A 26,580-nucleotide genomic window follows, 5' to 3' on the forward strand; every position below is an offset into this window, starting at 1 on the left:
CATGTGGCTGCACAACTTTTACATTTCACACGCACATGCACGACCACACAAGCAGAAGATCAATTTTTATTCCATATTTGATTTTCTGAGAAGAATCCGTGTAAAAATCAAGCCAGCAAGTGTGTGGGCGGGTATGCGCGGGGTCACGAGCCGAGCTGCAGCAGGACGAGGTCGCGGGTGGAGGTAGGAGGCCGTGTGTGCTAACCAGCCGTCTGTGGGCAGACCCCGAGAGGCATTCCCTCCGAGATCTCACTCCTCTGGCTGCCACTCACCTGTTTATGAGAGCACCACCTGCATTCGCAGAGGTAAAGCCAGGGAAGACAGAAATAATCAGTGGCTGCAGCACATTCCAAGCAAGCTTCCACAAGTCTGCACGGCAGAAGCGGTGGGCGGCGGATGGAGAAAAAAAACAACCAAAAAAAAATAAATCACGAGACGTGCCGGGCGAGGAGATGTTGATCGAGGGCAGCGAAGACGAGGGCAGACGGAGATAAAAAGGATAAGATAAAGAGGCTGACAAGACGGAGAGGAGTACAAAATGAACTCAAAGTCAAGCTTCAATGACTAACTGGTAACTATCAGGTTTCATTAAGCACTTCTGCTGGTAAAATGTAAAGGGTGATGATGATTTCTCCTGTGTAGGTTTGGGAGTTTAAAGACATGTGACCTGAGATGGAGATTTTATTTTTTAATTTGCACAATTAAAACCAAATCACTTTAATATCTATTCAGAAATTGTTTCGTAATTTCTAAATCCATTTTTCTGATCTTAGTCTTCATCTTGAGGTCGAAAAAAACGGTTAAGAAAAACTACAACTAAATGTACAAAGTCATATAAACAGGAGCTTCTTGGTAACTATTGTTACACACCGATTTAATCAATTAATTCAATTTGTGACTCAAGGCATAGGACATTTTGAAGTAATCGAGGACTGTGATGCTTACAGTTGCAGTACTGACCTTGGTACCTTTTTTCACGCTGTACATCAAAACAGCTTCAGAAGAAGAAAAAAAAAAGGACATTCAGGCTGATATTCTGTAACTAATATTTGGAGTTGATATACATACATTTGTCAATAAATAAATTAAGTAAACAGCTCCAGGCAAATCAAACTTCTGTCTTTTTAATTTTTGCTTATTAATGCTAACTGTTCTATTTAGCTGAAGCTGTTGTCATAACAGCTATTTATTTATTTATTTATTTATTTATTTATGACAGTAAACCTGTATTCACGGTACCTTTATTTATTAGTAATTCTACATACCTTTATAAAGGCTGTCTGCTGCTCTCTATATGTTGGTAGTTTATATCACCTGTTTTGCTGTTGCTTGTCATTCTTCAAGAATTTCTTTTCAGAGCTGAAACATCAAGACTTTTAGAGCAGCTTCTTCCAACTAAGTGATGTAATTTGAGCCGAACTCAAGCCCCGTTTACAAACATAATGTTTTTGGCATTTTCGTTTCAGAAAGGTTTCGTGTTTCTATGGCAACAGTTTGAAAATTAGGTTTTCATGCTGGCCACTAGTGGGTGCTGTTGGATGATCTTTTAATGAAACCACACACATGTGCGCAGAGAACAATATGCTATAAACATTAACAATGGTGAGTACACAGACTTTTGTATGGACAGACGAAGTTGGATTGTTTATTACGGTGACGGTGTAGCAGCGTTTTCAGAAATTTGCCTTTCCCCCCGTTTCCATGGAGACGGAGCATTTTCCACTTTGAAAGCCATTTTCACAAAGTTGTGTTTGCAGTGGCTCTGAATATCTAACACCAAAAAAAACCAACGCATGAAATGCATGAGTCAGACAATAAACTAACGATTAACTAATGGGTCATAGAAACAACGCACTAAAATATTCCAATAAAACAAGACTAACTGAGAATCATACAAGTAACTAGTAATTAACTCCCCTACGAGCTGCAACTATCTAACAGTGCAATCAAGTACTAATCTATCAGTAACTTGCACAACACTGCAATGCATTAATGCCCAGCTTCACTAGGATCCATAGGAAAACCTAAACAGCAGTGTAAACTAATTGCTGGATTTTCCCACCATGGAATTTAAAGTCAATAGATCAAATACAATGCGTCACTATTCTCATCCTGTTACTTCAGTGTATTGAAAACAAAAATTATCCATTTAAAGATCTTATCTGCATCACCAGCTTCCAATTAGCAAGTAGGCAAAGGTTGATGAGAGCGGACAGGATCCAGTCCCCGGCTACAACGGGATATTTTATTGTGTGTAAATCGCCGGTCATTGCAATGTCAGTATCCTAATGCAGTCAGAGAAAAGCCCAATCAATGGGATTCTGTGCTATTGCACGGTGGGTCAATATTAACCAAAGTGGTAAAAGATCAGACGTGAGCCAAAGACAAGTGTCTCTGTCTTCTCCCCCAGAAGGAAAATGGGAAGCAGAGGATCCCTCCTTTACGGCCTGCCCTCCATTTCAGTATTGCAAAGGAGCTTACTGTACAGAGACTGGCACACAAATAGAACGGAGAAGGGGCACGAACATTGACTACAGTGTGTTTGTTTGGGCAGAAGCAACACATAAAGGGGGAGATAAAAGTGTATGAGGGCGGAAGGACACAAAGAGACCCGCAAGACGGAAGCTTGAGAGCTTTCCCCTCCTGTTGTTCCTATTGACTTTGCACTGTGGCCTGCAGGGCAAGAGAGAGCAAATGAGTGATTCAATTATTGACGACGCACAACACTGCCTCGTCATGAACATATGTTCCTCTTTCAACCTCTCCCTAGCAGGGTGGAGGAGAACCAGAATAACGTCGCTGAATGTCGACTTCGGTGGTGAGTTAAGACTGAAGCTGATATTCTAACCTCCAATTAGCCGACGTGGATCATGAATTTCAAAGCTTTAAACCAACTGAATACAGACGTTTAGGAATTTAGACTTTTTTTTTTTTCATGTAAGCCCTGACATTCCCTCTTCCTTTTTTTTTTTTTTACACTGCAAATCCTTTTCAGACGAATCATTTTTGACTAAAACAAGACCAAATGCAATCAGCACGTGTCAAACGTCTCCCCTTTGAATCCTGCGCACTTGAATGTAATTTGTGGATTCAAATAAAGTATTTAAAACGTGTTACACCATCTTGATGCCTGTTCAAACCCACTCTTCCTCCTCCAAAGTAAATTGAATAAAAACAGGAAGATGGGGTAATTCTGATGCAAAAAAAGGAAACTATTGAAAATTAACTCGTACTGTTGCAAATAGGAAACATTTGGAGAATCGGAATGTTTAATTGTGCTTGCTGCATATGTCTAACTTTAATGGGAAACGGTCATGGGTTCTTCAAGGAGTGCACTGGAGAAATGTGAATGTGAGTAAAATCAATGTCAAGTCAAAGTTTTGGGGGAAAAAATGAAACTTGAGCATATCAAAGATGAGATTTCAAAAGTTAACTTCAATTTCATTTATTACATTTGGAAGGGTTTCACAATTCTGCAGATCACTCCGTTATCATTTGACTTTATTGACTCAATGTTTTTCCATCCATCCATCCATCCATCCATCCATCCATCCATCCATCCATCCATCCACTCACACTTTTAGATAAATTACAGATTAACTTCAATTGCATGTCTTTGGGTAGGAAAACCATAGAAAACCCAAACGTGCACCTCATACTTGGTTATAGTCTAGTTAGGGGCCTTTCTGTTTTGGGATTTGTCTGTTTTCCCTGTGTGGATTTTCTCCAGGTAATCCAGTTTCCACCCTCGGTCCAATGACAGTGCACCTGCGGTTACCTGTTCACTCTAAACTGCCCGAAGGTGTGACTGTCTCTCTGTATTTGGCCGCATGACCGATGATCTGTCCAGGGTATAGCCTACCTTCACCCAGCTGGGATTGGCTAAAACAGCATATATAAGACAGAGGCATGTAATTTTCTGAATAAAAGTTGAAAATTCTTAAAAATCAAACACCACTATACATGAAAATTAATTACTTTCTGCAGATCGAGAATATGTGCACACAGGGCGATCCTGAACAAAACTCCTGTGACTTATTTGGATGATCACGTTTGTCTGGCCATGATGAAACACTGCTGATTAAGCTTTCAACAGCATCTGCTCCTCACTCCCCCGCTTTCTAAAGTAACAGTGATCCAAATTGTCTTAACCTCCAATTGATTAGCCTCGGGGTGAGGCATTGTATTGCCCAGCACCCCTCTCCCTTACCCCCTCCTCTCTTTCTACAAGTCTGATCAAATACTCTGCCCCACTTCATCAGCTCTCAGTAAATCAATGGGCATCACAGAGATGATCTACACAATGACAGAGCACTTGCACAGAAGCAGAACAATGATGTTACACATGATGTGAAGGACGGCGGGGCAGCGCGAGGATGCTGCACAAAGCAAATCCCTGCAAACAATGTTGGGACACGGATATACCGAGGAAATGATTCAACGTCCACACATGCAGGCCCGTTATTTTCATACTCTGGTTTTCCCAATTGCACAGGGTTCAGCCAAAGAGTAAGAATTAAGAGCAACAATCTGGAAAGTGAATGAACATTGCATAAGAGATTTAGTCACCCAGAATTAACTAGTACACAAGATACTAGGAGCATAAACAATTGCTGACTGTCAAAGTGCATATTTTACCATTTGGTTTCTTTTTTTTTTTAAACCCTATCTTTATCCTAAATCTTAAATTGACCCTCACCAGCTTTCCCTTTGGCCATGACTCCATGACTAACAGCTTGATTTCTCCCACTTTCATTCCTTGTATGAGTAACCAGATCACAAAAAAAAAAAATTAATAACACACTAAAACATCCACCCTAGAAAAACAAATCTGAATACAGCAAGCGGACATACAATATTGTGTGCAGAAGCATTTGCTCATGCATGCAATCAGATCTTAAGCCCCGGGCCGGGAGGGAGTCAGTCCATAACATAGACTGCCCCAAATGCTCGTATTGTAATACACAGAAGTCAAGCTCGGTTTTGTTCTGGGGGGTGGGCTCAGCAGCAAGCTGCAATAAAGAGCCACCAGCTGAGCTCTAGCAGTGAAACCTATCTGCGTTCTGCAGTAAGCAAGCAGACAAATCATCAGCCATCAAACAGCCATTTACGTCTTCTCAAAACCAAAGATGACACTCGCCCCATTCGGTTGAATCCCGCTCTCCAGGAGCAACAGGGAAGTGAGTGTCCTGTTTTTCAATCCGTCTTATTAATTAAACAGAATTAAAGCTGAATAACTCAACACACCGGAATAACGTAATTATGGTTTAAGTGTGTGTGTGTGTGTGGGGTTTGCTAATTTCATGCGTGCATGGAGCATGTACATTATGTTTTACGCTCATGTGATTTCTGTTCCGACTGTAAAATGGTGTACATGTAAATATGAAATATTCATCAAGACACAGCTGACGTGCAAATGTGTTTTGGAAGATTTCATCAAACTGAATGAGAAATCACATGCCGGACCCTCTTAGATATTTGGACAAACAGATTATTTCCCCAACATTGGAATGCACCTGTAATAAAAAAAAGGAGCTGTTGCTCTGTGTCATTCACAAACTCTCTGCCAACACCACAGCTCCGTTTGAGCTGCAAATTGCCTTCCAACATGTGATTCGGACTGCCAGCCCAAAAAAACTAAAAACAAAATCCAGCGTCTGACCTCATAGCGTGGCCCTGTCATCTGATTTTTGTTAGCTGGATGCCCTCTGTCCCACGGGCCGGCTTCGTGTGATGTTGCTACAAGTCGGATGTGACCGTCACTCACATGAGCGGCAACCGATAATATTTTAGAAGGTTGCACAGTCATCTGTGGCGGTTTATGTAATCTCACTCATGGTATACGCACTGCTCTGAATGAGAACTTACTGGGAGTTAAAACAATTATATAATAATGACATGAGTTCCCTGGATGTACGCAGGATGTAGCGTGTGTGTGTGTGTGTGTGTGTGTGTGTGTGTGTGTGTGTGTGTGTGTGTGTTCAGGCAAAAGGCATCCTCCCTAAGCGTTGTCACTGACAGGGAAAGGCTGAGAATGAAGAGAGCAGCACAGCTGGAGTATAAACACAAGGCAGAGGCAGAGGAGCGTAAACAGTCTCGCTGAAGCATCTGCAGGCACAATCCCCCGCATGGCCCCCACACGCTCACAAAAAAAAAAAAAAAAGAATTAAGATAGTTCCTCCTTGCACAGACCCAACACACTCAGCACACAAAGGATGGGGAGTGACACGTGAAAAGCAGGAAAGCACTCACCAGGCATTGTCAAGAATCTCTCAGAACAATCGAAGGCAGGCGGAGAGAGAAACCCAGGCTTAAGCCGGAATAAGAGGGGGCAAAAAAAAAGGAAAAGAAAGAAAGAGATGGATGGATGAGGGCAAAGGCGATTTCAGAGCTCCATTTTTTTTTCTCCCCCTGCTGCCGATGCAGACTGCCGCTCGCCTCTCCTCTTCCTTACTTGTGGTTCTCCTCCTCCCTCACTCCCCGACTACGTCTCTCTCCCCTCCCGCTGCTGCTTTAAGGCGAGGGGTGGAGAATGAGCGCTACAGTGCTCTCCCTCTCCCGCTTGCTCCCTCTCTTCCTTTCGTTCTCCCACCCTGTCCTACTTCCTGTGCCGTCTCTAAAACTGGACACACACCCCTTTTCTCTCTCCTGCTTATCTCTTTCCTCTCACATGTATTCAAAGACATCCCGACATGTCACTCACATTTGGAAGTGATGAGTTTTTGCCCCCACCACCTTACCCCTCTTTCTCTTCCCTCCCCCTCTTAGTAACTCCAGAGCTCCCTTTCACAGTTAGTGACTGACTGCGCCTCCCGTCTCTGTCTCCCTGTGCAGGGAGGAGCCTGTGGATAGTGTGGTGGTGGTGGTGGTGGTGGTGGTGGGGGGGGGGGAATCACATGTGTGTTGTGCAGCCTAGCTTGGCCCTGCCCCCTGTGTGGTTCCAGTGGGAGTGTGTGTGTGTGTGTGTGTGTGTGTGTGTGTGTGTGTGTGTGTGTGTGTGTGTGTGTGTGTGTGTGTGTGTGTGTGTGTGTGTGTGTGTGTGTGTGTGTGTGTGTGTGTGTGTGTGTGTGTGTGAGAGTGCTCTTTGTCCTGTCAACTCCAGTGTGAGGTGAGCCGCTATTAGCTACCGCTGCTGCTGCCGCTGCTGCTGTGGATGTGCCGCCAGCCGGCGAGCCCAAAGCGTGGACTCACGTCATCTGGAGCACAGACAGCAGAAGAAAACCAAAAAAAAACCCACTGTACATGAGGCAGGAGCTCAGTGTTGGGAAATTAACTTGGCCGAAGGGGCCGGCCAAAAGGGTTTGGTAGTGGAGGGACTGGAATGTGGGTGGGGGGGGTGGGGGGGGGGTGTCGCTATGCTCAATTTAAGCTGGGATTGGTAGACTAGCAGAGCAGATCGGGGAGAGTTTGATGCTATTTCTAGAGCTTACACCACTGGCAGAGTGGGCAGGGGTTGGAGGGGGGGTGAGTGGGGGGGGGCAAAAGGGCCGGGCGGGACGCACCGATAAGCCGGGGCAGCTGTGGAGGAGTCATTTCAGAGGAGCCTCGGCCACTAATCTGCACTCGCTGCACGTCTCCAATGATGTCATCAAACATGACATCACCCCCCCCCCCCCACACACACACACACACACACATACACACGGAGCTTTATATTTACACCCTCTCCAAAGAAAAGAACAGGTCATATCCACATTGTTCAGTTTAAAAGGACTGTATCCTTTAAAAAAAAAAAGTACCTATTTTCGGGCTTCCGGACCCCCCCCCACCAAATAAATCAGCTCTTTCTTTGCATTTTGTCGCCAACTGACTGCAATACCGCACTCACAATGCTGCAAATTCTGCTGCCTTCCGCATTGGATGAGTGTGCACGGAGACAGTATCAGATGAATGCATCTTCAGATAATAGATAAATACAGCCATTAAGTGTAGGTACTTTAAACTCGAGTCTCCGAAGACGGTGTTAAAAATAGAAATACTTACTGGAGCTGACTAAAAAGTTGCAGAAAACAAATTTGAATTGATCTCAGCTTGGCCCGCTGTGGCTTATGGATTAATTACTCAGTCTTACAGTCAGAGCCGGGTCAGGTTCAATCCGGTGCCATCAAAGAAGAGGGGGAAGGATGATGATGTTGTATTAGAAGAGATTACTGGCAATGTATTTCACATTTGACTGTCAGATATTTGCTTTGTTTCTGCAGGGCGCAGAAAGCCTCGATAACAGTATGTACTCCACCAAACTGCAGGTGAAAGGTGATAATTATCATCAAGTAAAAAGTGTCAAAAAAGCCACCTGCTGAGTTAAACTGTTTTCCATATTTCAGTGACGTTAGAACTGTAACTGCAATGAAGATTTGTTTTTGTTTTTGCCGAAACCGAGCATGGTGGAGGCTTTATATGGAGGTCTTCTTCATTGATTCCTTCATTCATACATTTTTCTCTCTATCGGTTTAGAATCTGAAGGGTAACTTCTTTGCTTAATCCAATTAGGGAAGCCTGGAGCTACCACTCCTCCTGCTTCCCACACACACACCAGTCACTAATCACCATCCCCCTTTTATCGGCTCAATTATCTGCACCTGTAACACGCCGACTCCAGCTCCTGCAGCAACGTTTAACCAGCATCACCTCATCAAGACTCCGAGTAGGAATGATCCAATACTAACTGGCACCAGTGACAACAGATACACGTTTCAATCATTCAAAGGCAAGTTGAGCCCGGATGTGTAGGTCTAAGTCTATTCTTTCCATTGATTTCAAAGGAATTGAATACTGTTGATTCCATTTCCTGATAGAGTAGAGTAGTTGTCATGTTGAGGACAACTTTGTTGCTTTTAAACTGCATTTTTGGTTTTAGCATTGTCTTGATTTTGGTTTGCATTTTCTTGTAGTCTCGTAAAACGTAAAACTGCCATTGCTTTTTGTGGGACTGTTTACATGACAACGATGATCGGAGCCAACTTTTTGAAAATGGCTCACAAGGTGGAACTTTTTGAAAATGCTTTGGCTCTTTTTCCGTGGAAACAGATAAAAATGCAAATTTTTGTAAACGATCCGATTCTGTCCTCATGAAAACCGGACAAAACGCAAGTTTTCTGAAACGCTGCTACTGTGCTTGCACGCCACGGCCGCAGTGAAGAGTTCTTCTGCCCATGCGGTCAGTCGACGGACAATAACAACGTTTGCATCCAGAGCATCATGACTCCCAGTCCATATTCTCCAGTGACTTGGTAGTTTTATAGTTGCGTTGCCCGTAAAAATCAAACGTCCTCGTCTGTCCATATGTCCGTTTACTCGTCATTGTTAATGTTATCGTGTATAATGCATGTGTGTGGTTTCATTACAAAAACAAACAACAGCACCAACTAGTGGCCCTACATGAAAATGTTTTCAGTATTACTGCTTTTTTCGTTTAAACATGGTCAAAATGTTGTCGTGTAAACGTCTCTAAATGTCTCTCTTTACCGTCACTTAGATCAAACAAGCATGTAAAATCATCTATTCAACAATAAAATTTCCTTCAGAAAGTTAGAAAAAGCTGTGGCCCCGTTAGAATCTTTACAGCTGCTGTTGGACTGAAGCTTTGCATTTCTCTCGATCTTTACAACAAGTGCAAGGAGTGAAAAGGTAGCACGACCTTCAGACACAAATCACCTGTATCACAGAGGCATATATCGATAAACAAAAGATATGGCTGCTTTATAACATGGTCTTTATTGAGTAATTCATTTTCACATTCTAAAGCAGTGGATCTTTACACTGGTGCTTTGTATGACATCTGCCACCCTTATAGTTGATATAAAGAGTGTTTCCAGTGTTGGGGGCTGTAGATTCCATGAACTCCTCCAGAGGTTTTTCCCCCGAAGCAAAACACCAGCCACAATGGATAGGCCATAAAACAGCAGGGGAGCGAGCCAGACCCCGGAGGTGGCCAATGAGGATGCTTGAATCCGACCCGAACACAGCAGGGGTCCAAACCCAAGTTGGGGAGACTCACGTTCCATCAAATCTCTGGGCTATTCTCAACTAGCCATGGAGGGAGAGACATCTTTTTCACTCATCAGAATGGAAAGAGAGCACCAAGCAGAAACAAAGAGACAGAACCAACGCCAGCCCGCTGGACGAGCAGGACCCAGTTTGGACTACATCTTCTGTTTTCCGCTATTTTTCCTGTTTTTGGGAGATTCTGGAGACCAGAGCCAGTGTCGTCTCCTCCCAAGATCATCCTCTCAGTTGCACTCCTGCAGCTGGAGCCAGGCCTCTGAATTTCAGGACGCTGAAATTAAGACCCGGTAACAACCAGTTACCACCGCCTCCCAGAACCAACAGCACCACGGACGGTGCTGTCCAGAACCGGAGGGTGAGCGCTTTTGTCTGGGCAGAGAATAGTTAGAATGATGTTCTGTTGAAAATGCAATATGTTTCCCTGTGCCGCTCAGAAGGCCGCAGTATCTCATATGTTTGTGTAGGCGCGTTCACGTGCACCAACCAAGTCCCGGACTCTGGTTTTCCACCTCAGAACCAGAGTTCCAAGTGAGCTCCAGGCCCACTGGGAGCTCTGTGTGGAGGAACCAGGGTTCAGAACCGAGCCTCACAGAATTCTCTGTCTTTCTCTTGTCTTCATTTTCTCTCATCTCTCCCTCCTCTTTCACTAACCCGGATCTCCTCGCAGCCCTGCGCCCCCCTTATCTGATCAAGATAAGGTCTCACACACACCGCTGCTGCAAGAGCAGATCTGCCGTGATCACAAGAGCCCTAACGGCCGGTCCCGACCTCCACTTAGGTGCTCAGAACCGGGCCAACGGAACCGCCCGTTCGTTACGCCCTCGGTAGACTAACTCGCGCCCAGACCGCCCTCGCGCACGCGCGCTCGACGGACGTCTTGTTTATCTGGCCGCTAAGCAACCGCCGCGTCCCCAGAAAGAGCGAGTCATCACACCCCCTCGTCACACACGCACGCGCACGCGCACACGCACACGCACACGCACACACACACACACACACACACACACACACACACACACACACACACACACACACACACACACTCTTTGTACATAGTGTTTGCTGTTTAATAGATTAGATCCCCGTGTTAGATGTCGTTTGCTATTTGAATGTGTTGATTTATGAGATGATTTCCGAATTATTTATGAATTAATACATTTTTATTAATAAACGCCTGTTAGCTGAATTGTACACTTCTTGGTGATTATTGTGTATTTATTGTTGACAATTCACTGGTTTGTAACAGTCTGTGCTCGGATCTCACACCTTCCCTTTTATTTAAGATTGTTATATTTTATGCAGAAATATTAACAAAATTAAATAAACTTTTTACAAACGAGACTGATATTTTGGTATTAGCTATTTCCAGTTTATCTGGTATTATTAATACATAAATAAGAAATTTATGCAAATTAATAATTTTTTTTATTAAAAATTATTTTTGATAATTTTTCTTTTTTTTTGTTTTTAAAGTAATTATTCAATTACTTCAGGAGTTGTTAATGAGTAAATGATCGTTTACTTCCATTAATAATTTCAATCTTTCATAAATTACTTCCAGTGATTTATTACTTTTAGTAATCTATTACTTACAGTAATTATATGCTAATAACCAACCATAAACCCCAACACCAGTAAACAAGAAAGCTTTCCAATGAATATAACAGTAAATAAAACAGTCATTTTTGAAATATATCAATGTGGCTTTTGCACTTCACGACTACGCAACAGATTTCGAAGCAATGTCGGGCTCAAAATTCACAAATTGTAACTTTGAGCAAAAAAACCAAAAAAATCAAAAGCTGCATTTTCTCATGGAAAAGAAGAGTGCAGCCTGAGTGCAGGCAGCACTGCGAGAGGGATTGTGAATGAACGGTGAAAAGCTGAACATTTGACCCAGACACAATCCAACTTACAATGACGGCACTTTTAAAGGGGGCCTGAGATCTGTCTGACACCATCGCTCTCACTTCGGCGTGTGTGTGTGTGTGTGTGTGTGTGTGTGTGTGTGTGTGTGTGTGTGTGTGTGTGTGTGTGTGTGTGTGTGTGTGTGTGTGTGTGTGTGTGTGTGTGTGTGTGTGTGTGTGGGTGTGGGTGTGTGTGTGTGTGTGTGTGCGTGATTTACAGCCCTCCATGTAATGAACATGCACTGCAAAGCAATGAGAGGCGTCAGTGGGGACCGCACCGCTGGACTGATTATGACTGATTCTAGAACATAGCAGCAAAAAAACTGAAGTGGCGCTTTACAATGGTTGTCTTGTGTATGCAAACGAGGGCGGGGGGAGAGTGCTCGGTAAATGGGGGAAGATGTACCAGTTGACTTCGGGGTGAGCCCGTCCACGATCGAAGGCTTGGCTATAAGCAGGCAGGGATGTAAACAGGCTTACATTTCTGTCTGTAACTAGGTCAGACAGCACCATCAGAGCTGAGCTGCTGTTACACCAAATGCCAATCCCCCTCATCTTCACTGAGTTTCTGTACGAGCCTTATGGAATGAATATTTTATTAATAAAACCTAAAAATGGATTATTTGTCAAAAAAATATATAAAAATGAAAGAGTATTAGTCAGTCAAACGTCTGTATAGTAGGACAACGTGGAAATTTTACACGATAAAACTTGGATGATAAAGAAATTATTCAGTGTCTGCCGTCCTTACTTTCTGTCAACATATTTACTTTTTAAAGATATGGGTCACACTGGCTGGAACTTAATGGCGGACGCGCCATTATCCACGGCGACAGTGTGACCTTGATGAGGCAGCGTCTGGAGGAGGAATGGTGATTGGTGGATAATAAAGCACAGCGGGAGCCCATCAGGCTTCATCAGCGGAGAATCAAAGTTTTAAGACTCCTTTTCACACCAAGGCCCTCAAAGACAATAACGTGTAGGGTGGCCATTTTAATTGAATAAATGTCTACCGGGTCCTGAAGTGATATCTTCCATCTTTTGGGGGGGGGGGGGGGGGGGGGGGGGGGGTCCATCTTTGCACTCGTGCATTAGCATGAGTTGGAAAGGCCGACGTCTCTATATTGAGCGATTAATAAGGATCACACTGAGTTAATCGGCGAGGGATGCGAGCCAGATGTAACTGGGAGCTGGCCATGTAAAATCATAAGAAGCAGTAACGCGACGGGAAGCCAGCCTGCCTATGATGCTGGGCCGAGCCATCCAAGCCGCTGCTGGCGAGCATCCCCAGAAACAGACAACGAGGACGGCCGCTGATCAATCTGCTGCAATTTAAAAAGAGAATGTTTGTTTTTTTTTCCTTCCTTTTTTTAACATACTGAAAAGGCAGATGGTGAATGTGAGCGTGTGACCCGTACTTCCTCCAGGTGTTATAAACTTCAGGTGTGAAGCACAAATCTCACAATCCCTCTTTTAGTTGGTGTTTAAGGAAACCCAGCGTGACAGCTTGCCATCACACACAGCTTCATCGCAAACGGTGTTTAAAGCAGACGCGGTAACATATCTAAGAGTTTGGGAAAGTACAGGCTTTTTAATGTATCTGATGTCTCTTAAAACAAGCAGAAAGGTACCTGGTGTTTTTTTTTTATTAATTTGTTGGAGCCAATGTAGATATTTTTTAACACATTTCTTGGGTTTTTCTCTGTTAAAGGCACCTGGAAATGACTGTGCTGTACATGGTGGTATATAAATAAAGTTGAATTGAATTAAATTGTTTCATAGTTTATGAGATTGGTAGGTCCTTTTTAGCATAATTTCAATTGCATATATTTAGTAATTACAGTATGTAAATAAGAGTTTGACCAGAAGTGTTAATTAATGAATGATATATATATTTGTTTATGTCACAAAACCTTTCATAATTTAATGCAAACAAAATACTATAAACTATAAATCACCAAGAAAATGAATAGGTTGAAGGTTTATTCATGACAGAGGTGTCAAGAGTACAGCCTGCGGGCCAGAACTGGACCAGCCAGAGAGTCCAATCTGGCCGGCGAGATGAAATTTGCCAGCTGTGAGAAGTGATGACATCAATTGCAATATATTTATTTGACTACGGGGATATGACTTATTTTCTTTCCACTTTTGTTTGTATTACACGGTGAGTCAGTTCAGACGATGAGGATTAATACACAGATGTCGCGATGTGTCGACAATTAAAGATAATTTAAGTATTATGATCAGAACATAAACTAGTCTGCTATATTTCTGAGTTCCAGCTACCAAATGTTTTATGCCTTTGAAAATGTAAATATTCTCATAGAAATCCACTGCGATCTGTTGTAAAGGTACAAAGCACACATTGAACTGAGGCATAACAATGTTGAAATTGCTGCTCTCTTATTCAGATTTCAGGTTTTCCATGTGTTGTAAAAGGACAGGCCCAGTTGTGCTGCATGTGGTATGAAGTCAAATGAGTTTGACGCCCCTGATTTATGACTATCCTACAAATGAATAGAAATGACGTCAATATAACTTTGTGTAAAAGTGCTCGATGACAAGTTGGTCGTAAGGGTGAAACTTTTGTGGCCCTCTAAGTGGCCAAAGTTGCCCCATTGTGGTCAAGAGATGAGAGAGGTGAGCTTGTTACTGGGAGTTTGTATCCCACAGCTGACGAATCTGGGTCCCTGTGTCGACTCTAACATTCAGATCACCTCATGCAGAGTGGAAACCCGAGCTCATGAAAACGTAAGAAGCAGAGCAGCCTAATAAATTCACAAAACAACACCTCTCCAATTAAAATGAACCTCATCAGATATTTCTCACCGGGTATAAAGTTCAGAAAGTGTGGAATTGAAGCTTTCCGCTGTTTGCTTTAGTGGTATCATCATAACAAAACCTTCGGAGAAAATATTTCTGATGACTTTCAGTCTGGTAAGTGATTAAAAAAAGAATGTTCAAGAATACCAATCACATGTAACTTGAGATTTGAGCAATCCGATGGAACCAGAAGCCTTCAAGCTCCCTTTATTGCTTTTAAAGAAACTGTAGGTAATGTTCATGATACGTGTAGGGGTTAATATTCGTCCGCAATCAGACAGATTGTGCAGTTTTGTCCTGTGTTGGCGGCACGCTGGGACAAAAGCCGCTCGCCAATTAACTCACAGTGAGCGTTACATGTAAGCTCTATCGAGTAGTCTTATTTCATGACGAGGCACAATCACAGAGAGGATCCAATTTGTGATGGTAGGTGTTCACCAACTCATTAATTCAAACATAAATTGTAAAGCTTAAGTCTATTAGCACTTTTTCTGAAAATGTTTTTTTTTTTTTTTTATCTCAGATGGTTTATAGAGCCTGAATATTGCAAAATATAGTATTTTATTGGCCTATGAGAGTAAAAAAAAAACACATCACAAAGATTATATACCACCGCCACAGACATACAAACAACAAAATAAGTGGGGAAAAAATGGAGAGAGAGCTGTGAAGTGGCATCGAGGGCAGTTAAAGAAGTGAAAGTGGTTAAAAAGCATCTAGTGTTATCACCATAGTAATTTAGTAGGTCTGTGCGAGGAACAGAAAACCATCTGGAAAGTCGGTGTCAGTGCATTTCAGAAACGTCTCAATATGTGCTGCTTTGAAGAAAGTAGAATATCTTTCAGCGTTCCACCCAAACAAAAGATGTTTTTTTTATATTTTTTATTATTATACTTGCACAGATTATTTCAGGGTAGAAATCTTCTGCACCCAAACAAGAAAAAATATATTCAATACGAGTCGAGTTCCCACTTTTGAATGCATTGCATCTTAATGGAAAACCAGCTTTTACCATTAACTTCACCTTTGTTTTAGCACAAAAATCATACATACATACAAACCATGACGCTTGGATCTGGTTACACAATTTCTAATACTTATATCAGTTTGTGATAAATAACTCAAAAGCCTGTGACCGGCTTGGATTAAAGAGGGAAGTGAATTAATGAGTAAATGAGTGTTTGCAAGCGCACTGAGCAGTCTTTTAAAGGGATGTGCGGGGCGCTGCTTTGATGGGGGTCTCGGTATTCCTGTCACGCCCAAGGCCCTATCCATTACAGCTCATTACCCGGGGAAAGAATGAAAAAGAGGAGACCCTTGGCCACGCTCGCCTGGGCTCACAGAAAACCCAGCAGGGTTAAACATCTACTGAGCCACGGAATCCCACCAGCTGGGCAGGTGTCAGCAGCACTCTGATTGCTCCAGGGGTGTGTCTGCTACAAAGTGTGTAGTTTATGAAGTAACCATACCAGCAATGTATTAATGAAATACTTCTTAGAATAAACTGACTCTAAAGACCAACTGGTTTGTTGTAATGCAAATCTCACACATTCTCATATGCTATCTTAAAAAAAAAAAAAAAAACTAATGAAAGATGCGTGCATCGCCCGAAGGCAGAAAATCACAAGAGAGTAGTTTCAGATCCAAGAAGCAGAAATAAGGTCATATGAACTCTAATTGCACATCTGCATAGTATTAAAATTAGACCTTCACCTGCGGAATGTATTTGCATTTGCTTGAGGTACTTTCAACTGAACCGGTAAAGATCGGGGAAGGTTTATAGGGTGAAGTCTGTGCATCTCTTCATTTCTTCGCTTGGCAAAGCGTTTTGCAGGAGATGGTCACCTTAGACTGTAGCGTAATGGAATTTGTTCCACTAATTGTGAATTAATTAATTGTGATGATTTTTACACCTTTTGCTTTTTAGTGGGGTTGGGATGACTGGATGGCAGGTTTTTCCACTATCAAACGACTTCCATGATGGAATTCATCAAGAATGCTCTATCTCTATGTAAACAGCGAAAAGTGAACTTTTCTGAAATCGTTCTTCTGCACATGAATGAATGAATGTGGTGTTTGCTGAGTGGGCCAAAATGACAGAGGAGGCTTAAAGGAGGTTCAATATATACACCATATTATATTTCTGCATGCATACATAAGTGGTTTAAGTACATAAAATCAGCTCCCACTAGTGGCAGACAAACTACTACTACTGTTGGCGTCTAAATGCTAAATCGTTCTGGATTGAAAAAGCAAAAACAATGCATTTTCACTTGAAACCTATCACTGTAAACAGGGCCTTAAAGTTCAATCATTTGCCTGCAGTACTATAATACGGTTGACTGCATATTGGAAATTAGAAATAAAGCTTTTATTTTGTCTTTTTCATTCTTAAATATTTAACTGAAATTATTACTTTACTAATGTTTCTCCTGTGTAGACACTCACAAACAGGGTTCTTCAGAGCTTAAGTGGTCTATTTCAGCAAATCTTCAGCTAATGGACTTTGTAGCTGCGCGTCTTTCAACAGAAGCACAGCAACACTCAGAAGATTGTGTCTTGGAAGTTAATCTTATTTAAATGAAGTTGCTTCGGGGACTTTTTGTAACACAATTTCTATCCACAGATCCCAGTTTACGGAGGCTGTTCTGTTTGACTCTGAAATAGCATTGAAACAGAAGAAAAACACAAACACACACACACACACACACACACACACACACACACACACACACACACACACACACACACACACACACACACACACACACACACACACACACACACACTTGTGCTTGCGTGCACAGAACTTTAAAACTGAATAGCAATCTCTGCCCTTGAAGAAAGTGAAGTGCACTCAGTTATCGAAAAACACGACAAATCCGCCTTTTCACAAGATCCACCTCTGCATAAGCAACCGAACAACACTGCATTACTCCAGAATCAATAAATTCCCTCAATGTGATCTCAAACAGAATGGAGGAGCCTTAGAAATCATCACAACATTAGAGGCATTAAGTTTCGAGACGCTATTGATGGGTTCATTCGATGCATTCACGTCTGTATGGAAGAGACCTCAATAATGCACCGTGGTAGGTGAAACCAGTGGAAACCAGCTGCGTAAAACACATTATTACCCTGAGAGCTCTGTTTCAACTCCACGAATCATGCTGATGCAATGTAAATGAGGAGGAGAGAGGGGAAGGATGCCAGAGAGAGAAGCAGAAAGATGCCTCTGTCTAATTATACTGCTGCAATGAACATAATTAAAGCACTGCTGTTGTGTGTGGCTGTGTTTTTTTGTTGTTGTTTTTTTCCTCTCCTCCAGATTGGCAAAAAATCTGTAACTGAGCATGTGATTGTTGTCACTACTAAGTGCACTCCTTCCTCTGGACAACATCCAGGTTGCTATCTTTACTGTGGAAAAAAAGAAGACTGAACCAAGAATTGAAAAGATCATGTAGCTCGTGGCCCAAAAAATAAAATAAAAATAATAGCTATTTTTTTCCTCACGAGAATACAAACGATGCATGGGGGCGAGTGAATGGACATGTGAGCATCAGCGCCGGTGCTGAAATGACAGGAAACAAAGAAGAATGAGGAGTGAAGATAAAGACAACAAGGGAGGGATCTTGCAAGTCAAGACCGAGGGAGCAAACGGGAAAAAAGTGCAGATGTGATTGTTGCATCAAATGAAAGGAGGGCAGAGAGAGGAGGATATAAGCAGAGGTATTTGAGCGCTGGACTGGGATTAATGTAGCAGAACGCCACCAGTGAACTGCAGCAGCAAACACAACTATTAGCATGAGAGAGCCAAGTCGGAGCGGGCCAAAGTGACAAATGATAGCCACGCTGCAATGGGCCCGGGAGACAGAGGAAACAAACCAGAGAAAATATATATAGATAAATAAAAAATAAATAAATAAATAAAAAACAGCACGTCAAAGAGAAAAGAGGCACACATATGAAAGCTTGATAGATGCTGTGAGAGCAAAACGTGAACGTCAGTAACTAAGTGAGTGTGCGAGATGCTGAGGGACACAGAAAGAGGAGGGGGTGAAAGGGAAGAAGGCAGGAAGAGATAGAAACGGATATTACAGGTCGGATTACCTGGGGAATGTTTACAGAATTTAATAACTCTAAATGTCATCACGTTATTGGATTTATGGATGGATGTCTCTCTCCCTCACAATGCCGCTCTCTCGCCATCAGTCTTCCTCACTCCGAGACACGCGGAGATGCTTCATCATCCCCACCTGCAACAATTGCCATGGTAGCCATTCCTAGATTAAATGGGAAGATGCATCTGTCCCATCCTGGAAGGCGACTATGTAATCTGGCCGAGCAAACAACCCGATAGGACCCCTTCTTGTATAATTAATGCACAATAGCCTTTGGTCAAATAAATTATTGACTAATGTCGGAAAATTTGGATGTCTGTTCTATTTTATGTCAACCTTGATTAACGCAGTTAACTGCGAGGATCACACATGTAACAGCGTAAACCCTCCTGAGCTGCCATTACTTTACCTTTACATGTAATCTCTGGCCATTTTCACCTTCATACCATGCAATTGCTTTATTTTACACCACGGAAACTGTGTACGACTTACAGAGAAAAGCTTCATATATAGAAAAAATAATAGATATATAATGATCACTTAAAATGTCAAAGCTGAACCAAATTGTTTTGGTCATAGTTATTTGTTAAAATCAGAAGCATTGAAAGATATATAAATGATGCAAAACATTACTGCAAATCAAAAATTCCAAGGTTCCTCCTAATTTATTATTTGGGCTTTAGAAAAGAGTAATAATGAGTTCTTAGGATAGCTGAAAAAAATATAGAATAGAATAGAATAGAATAAAATAGAATAGAATAAAAACACTGTATTAATCCCAGGGGTAAATTCTTAATTTCTAATGGGTCACCACAGTCCACATCCGATAATAAGCAAAATATAAACACATGTAATCTAATTCATTGTACATTCAATACATTACAGCCATTTCTTTGTATTATTATAAGTTCAGGATAAAGTCTAATCTTTTCCATTGCTCAATTAAACAGTGACCTTTACTTTGTTGCCATGGTTACACGATAAGCCATGGTATGTCCGACGCTTGCATCGTTTAATACATATTCATATATTCCCAGGTCCTGCAGACAGACGCTAGAACGAATTTCATTTCAGGTGGCATTAAATCCAAATCTAACTAAGTTTGTCGTTTCGATTGAAGGACGCATCACAAAAATGAAACGACTTTTGAAGCCATTACAGAGACGTTCAAAATCATACGATAAATCATCGTATATCACACCAACTAATATCACTTTAATACCTCGTATGGTTGACGAAAATGTGTCACTGTGCTTTTACTTTTGAAACAAGCTGGAATTAGAGTGAGCTATTTTAATAAGGTTTACTTCACACCTTTGAATAAAACACAAGATATTTTCATATTCTCAAAAAAGAAACGCAAAATATGCCTTCGTGAGGCGATGCATGAAAAGCTTGTGTCTTGAAACGTGTCATTTCTGGAACTGTTTTTAATTGATCAGAAACAGATTTTAGTTCATTATTTGTCAAAAGGTAAACATAACAACAAAGTAGAAGTAGTCTTTCTATAATACGCATACAGTCACAGACACCAACTCCTGAACACATTATCACAATCAGTCATTCTCATTCAGTCCTTGCTGTGGCTATGCAACTATTCTCATTATTCATTGACGAGCAAGCTGGACAGCATGACATCTTGGTGTGTGTGTGTGTGTGTGTGTGTGTGTGTGTGTGTGTGTGTGTGTGTGTGTGTGTGTGTGTGTGTGTGTGTGTGTGTGTGTGTGTGTGTGTGTGTGTGTGTGTGTGGAGGGGATGTCAGGAATAATTTGGGCACGCTCAGCAAAGCTGCAGAGACCCACCACAGAGCCTAAAGTGAGTGTGTTTAATAATACATCTCCACGGTGAGGAAGATGTCTAGGTGCGTCTGGGTTTTAATGAGTCCAGTTGGAGCACAGAGATATCAAAGTCATTTAAAATGCAAATGCATGCTAGAATACACCCTCTTTGCACAGCTATTAAGTCAAACAAATCCGGAAATGACCCCGAGTCATAATGGCCATGAAGACATCTACTACGATGCAGCAGGGAGAGAAGTACGAGGGTCAAATTCACAGAGAGACCATGAATACGTCGGGCCAAGCGCCCCATTAAAAATATGCTAAGATCAACTTCAGGATATTCGACACTGCAACGTCCGAAAGAGAACCGAATAGCCCGCACATCGCCAGCACTTTGATATTCATCAGCACGTCCAGGCGAGGTCGAAGCGGATCAGACGGAGGGGGAGCAGCGGCTGCAGTCGTGAGGGTCAGATAATGTTTGATACACGACAAGCTTGCAGAGCGGGTCCGAGCAGAGGAGGGCAAGAGGAGGCGAGCAGGGCACGGTCGGGTCAACACATAAAAACACACGGTTACTGACGTGGTCCAGCGTGGCTCAGGGTAAGCGGCCATTCAGGAGGTGAGAGTTTGAATGTTAAGCCGGTAATACCTGCAGCACAACCATTGTTTGCCTTCAGAATACAGGTTGTGCTTCTCAGGAATTCCCAAAACTTACAAAACCGCAGATTATTTGAAACTGAGTTTGATTACATAGCGAAAACATAGGTCACTGTCGACTCCCTAATAACGGGTTGATGTCAGTGCTGTTGGGATGCCAATGCAGCCATCAAGTCAAAAGCAAAATAGGTATTTTGACATTGTCAGGAAAGATCGGGAAAAGTGATGTGTTCCTAAAACCAGATTTTCCATAACATACAATATAATATGTTTAATCTGTTCCTCAATCTCACATTAAAGCTTCAAAAAAAAAAAAAAATTGTAAAATCATATGATTTGAAATGTAATATCTTATGAATGAAAAAGTAAATAATCAAAAAAGAAGTTTGTTTTTTTTAAATAATTTCTCTTGATTTCCTTAGTGTTTGGTGGAAAGGAAGGGATTTAATTGATTGAAAGAAAATCCAGATTTGATACGCGGACGCCATGTTCCTGCTTCCATATCATCTATATCTCCATCTCTTTTTTTATTTTCTTTCAGCGTTTCACAAGCTTTCTTAGCTCTTGCGGTGGCATACGGAAAAAAATGATCACAAACAATATTTCAAATCTATTTAAAAATCTATTCGTGAACCTATTTGTCATTTTTGTTTTTTAACTGTTCTTCTGCTTATACCACAGATGCATGTTCTTTGTGGCAAAAAAAATAAATAAAATGCAGTAAAAAAGTACATTTTTAATATGCATTTGTGCCTCGGTACAACTAAACACATTCGGCTGTTTCTTCACACGAGGCAATCCGATCTATTTTAAACAAAATTAATATCAATGTAATTACTTTGTGTGTACAGCGTTGCTGTGTTGCTGGCGTCTACTCTGCCGGAGATAAGAGTGTTCGGAGAGTGTCCAGCCTCTGATTAATGCAGATTAATATTTCATTTTGGAAGTCCAGCTGCTACGCATCTGCAGGTCTCTCTCCCGAGACCGCCTCGGGCCACGGGGGCTAACAATGTCATTACAACACAAACACGAGGAAAAACCCACAGTAGAATTAGGAAGACAAAAGCGGCTGTAATCTGTAGAGTTATTGTAATTGCGAAAAGTAACCAAGTGCAACCTCACAGATAAAAGCAGAAGCACTAATGTACAATAGTGGACAGCGTTTTGCGCTACACAGCGAATACTAAATGATCTCTGCATGCACTGCATCTCTCACATCTGCTCACTAGGGAGTTTTCATGGTGTTGGTTTCCCTCCCTCCTCCTCTTCCTTCTTTTTCTTTCTCCGGTTCTCCTGCATCTCATCATCTTTCTTCCCTCTTCTGCCAGTTTCCCAAGCCTGTCTTCTTATGCAGTGTTTTCTGCTCTGTGGGGAGGCTGCTCCGAGGCTGACAGGGAGTGTCACCGACTCCTCTCACAGCACATTACTCTTTCACGCTGCATCTTTTTTCATGCTTACGCCCCCCCCCCAATACAAACACAACACAAACATACATACATACACACACAGGTATTATTATATCCATCTCCCGCCCATACTATGTGTCTGCATGACATACTCCTGGTTCTTCTGCACTGTGACAATAGATCGACTGTTATATAGGAGCTGGAGTGCGCATTTGCAGTTGAGTTGTGTATAATAGTGTGTGTTATTCGCTGTTGAACCAGGTGAGATAGGGCACCTCCTGGACATTCCCATTTTCCCCTCCCATATTTGCCTTGTTTCGCTCGGCACTTTATCGGGAAAACACATAAATGGTGATAGGTTGAGAAACCTCTCACAGCCGTTTGAAAAATAGAGGAGGCGGTTTGAGCGCAGAGCGTGATGGGTATGAAACGGAGAGAAGGGAGCGAGATTAGAAACACATAACCTATAAAAAATACACGTATCGGTGGAAAGGAGAATGAGAAAAGACAGCGGGACAAAAGAGAGAGGAGGTGAGCTCATTTTGTCCGCCAGCACCAGAGGAACGGTTCACCGTGTTCCACGCTGAACAATTGGTGGTGTTCCCTTGTGAAAGTTTGACAGTGATGTTAATGCCTCATTAAAAGTATGAAGAGAGGCAGTAAGTCAACTCAGAGTTTTGAAATTGAAAGCCATGGAACATCTCTTCAAACGCTGCACCTCCATTAATTAAACTCCACAGATGGACACCTTGGCTTTCTCCCAGGCGCAGAAACAGACAGGAAATGATAGTTGTGGGGAAGCGAAAGCCGTTAGCTGTGCACGCATGAAAAGGCGATGAAAATAAAATAAAATAAAACTCCAGCGTGAGCAGGGAGAGTGATTACAGATCAACATAGCCTGGTCTGGAATCCTAATTGACATGGTCAGCCGGAGAGGGATAATGTTTGCCAAATGGATGAACTCCTGGGGAAACTGGGAGAGTCTATCACGAACCGGCAATTATCACAGTAAGAAGCGAAACACCACAACATGCTGGATTTGGGCTGAAGATTTAACGTTGATTTGTACAGCACTCAATTTCCCCCAAAAATGGATGGACGTGTTTGTTTGGCACCTTGGTGGTAAAAGTGGGCGCCATGCTAAGACATTTGCCATTTAATCACAGTTTATTCAAGTTCAGGCCATTGGAGCCTAAACCAGCTGAGTGCTCCTGCAGAATGTGGAAAAACAGGCCCATTTTACATGACAACGTTTCAAGTGAAAATGCATCCTTTTTGCATTTTTGTTTAGCGGCCCTGAGTCCTACAACCCTGATGATGGCTGTTCAGTAGCCACTTTCACTCTACGACTAAAGAAGACCGCCATGATAAAGGTATCGCCATGATTGGCCGTGTTCCGTTTAAAACTGTCAGAATTATATTTATATTCCCCTTTAACATCCATGGACAGTGCCCGTCATTCAAAGGGCTGAAATAAACACAGAAAATCCACTGTCTAGTTCAAACCACCATCTGCTATGTTTCTTCATCACATTCGTTTATGTCATACCAGCAGAGGCTAAGAAATAACTTTCAATTCAACGAATCCTTGAGCAGCAAATGGCGACAAGAGTTTTGATTAGTTTTGCTTTCCTCCTGCACTCATCAGCAACTGTGTCCTTACTCGGTATAAAACTTCAGCATAAGTAATTAGCGAGGAAAATCACACGGGTTAAAGTTGCTGCAGAGGAGTTTTCTTGAGAGGCTGTGCACTCGCACTCGACATGCCTAATTGAATGTAGACGCTTCGGGTCATAAATGCTTATCGTTTAAGAGGTCTGGGGATCTCTAAGCCGTCTATGAGAACTGTGTCTGATGTGGGATGGCATTTTCTGTTTTACAAGAGTGCCAAGGTGAACTTGATGGCGGCTTGTCTGCAGAACAAAACCAAACTCTTCAACTAGGCTTGTGATCTCTGCTGACTATGGACCTGAACTACTATGAGTACGACACAAACTCTGAGGGTTTTATTTGCAGACTTTTTTGTAAGATACTTCTGTAGGTCTTTTCTGAAGGTCTATTGTGGCTCTTCTTTTTCCCTACAGATTTAAATTTTGTCTTTTTTTCCAACTATGATTGAGATAATTGAGCCCATCCAGTGTCCAACTCCACGGTATCACATTTCAGTTTTGGCTTTGCCTCATCAATTCATGACAAACTAATGCGAATAAACACTGAAAGTCCGGTTTATATGTTGAATACTTATGTGTTTTGGATTATGGCCACTCGTGGTATTTTTCATAATTGATCACACGAAAAGGCATGTAAACCAAATGCCCAATATATTTATACAAGTTCCCAAAATATTTTACTTGTTCTATTCTTATTCTTATTATTCAATACAAAAATAGAAACTCAAACACTCCTGCTTCAATCTAACCTATGGTACCTTTACATGTTGCAGGTTTGTCTAATATTCATTAAATTACTCATTATTTATTGATTTTTATCAAGGAAGGATTCTGGCAAGCTATTATAAATACATCATAATACAATAAATCAAGCTCAACAGCAGTGCAGATTACAACCTAAAATATTAATTAATAGTTAAAAGAGCACCTCTGATGATCTGAAGCTGAACTGAACATTGTAATTTTGGTAAAGGCTGAATTTATGGCAGAGCTGTTGCTCTGGATCGCATTAAATTGTATTTAATGAAGTGGCCAGAGAGCATTTATTGAGCTGTAATTCGCTTATTTTACCATGTAGGAGATGCTGAACCACAGTCACACGCAGGAAGCCTATTTCTTTGTTTATTAATTACAGCTCTTAACATTTCAGGTTGATGCGAAAGCTGTGATGAGGTTCCCTTTGATATGAAACTATTTCTTCAGGGCGAGCGCTTGTCTTTCAGCCTGACATTGACACCAAGGTAATAGCGTGAGATGGCTTAAGCAAACCCAACAGACCCTGGTGTGTCTATTTTGGGAGGTGGGCCGTCTCTTTCTGCCTGACGGGAGCTTAGAAAACACCATATTTCTGTGATGTGACTGTCAAACAGTCATTTTTTCTGAATGAAAAGAGCTTTTTAATTACACTAAAAGCAAAACTGCGACAAAACCAAAAATTACCTCAGTGAAGTTATTCACCACAGAGAGTTTAGGATAAATCTCTAAATTCATATTATAATATTAATTCAATTGAGCCCTTATTGACGTAAATACAAAAAGGTACAACGTTTTAAAGAATACACACATTTTTTGTTCTGATTGTTGCTAATATAATATAAAAAAGATAAAATCAGAGCCTAAGTTGATGCACAAGCATGAGCTGAGCGCCTCAACTCAAATAAAAAACAATATGATATATGATTGATATGACATGAGGAGAGGGAATCTGTCGTGTTTTCAAAGTGGGAATAAACAAGGAGCATCAGAAACGACAGATTTAAGAGTCAGTACTTGTTCTTTTTCACAATCCACTGGCAATGCAATGTGAAAAATGTCAACAGTGACCTAAATACTAATCCACGGAGCAATGTCGAGAGCAGACACATGGACAAACTGAGCAAACATGAGCACAAGTCGGCGTCACCAGTGACGAACAAACACCTACCTGTCATTGTCGACGCTCCTGAAGCCCGGCAGGATGTTCCTGAAGCTGGAGTTGCGGTCGAGTTTGGGTTGACTCTTGGTGCGTTTTATGGACCCTTTCAGCCGTCGACTCAAAAAGCCCTGATGGAAAAAAAAAAAAGACAGTCAATAAAATCGCGTCGCTGCTGGTTTGTCAGAAAAGTCTCCGAAAGTCAATAACTTGGCAGCAGGACGGGACATATCACGACCAGTATTTACGCTCTCGATCTCGGAATCAGATGGCGTGGTTGGTTGAACGGTAATAA

General features: G+C 41.9%; 1 protein-coding gene across 7 annotated transcripts in view; it reads right to left on the reverse strand.

The window, feature by feature from the left end:
• Window positions 1-26,580, reverse strand: part of dab2ipb (DAB2 interacting protein b) — a 194,941-nt gene that overhangs the window by 61,782 nt on the left and 106,579 nt on the right. For all 7 annotated transcript variants that reach the window (XM_080477500.1, XM_080477503.1, XM_080477502.1 and 4 more), the window contains one exon: window positions 26,298-26,416. In XM_080477500.1, coding sequence (XP_080333626.1) covers window positions 26,298-26,416 — 119 coding nt within the window. The remainder of the gene's footprint in view (window positions 1-26,297; window positions 26,417-26,580) is intronic.

This window comes from Lipophrys pholis, assembly GCF_963383615.2.
Source record: "Lipophrys pholis genome assembly, chromosome: 12".
NCBI lineage: Eukaryota > Metazoa > Chordata > Actinopteri > Blenniiformes > Blenniidae > Lipophrys > Lipophrys pholis.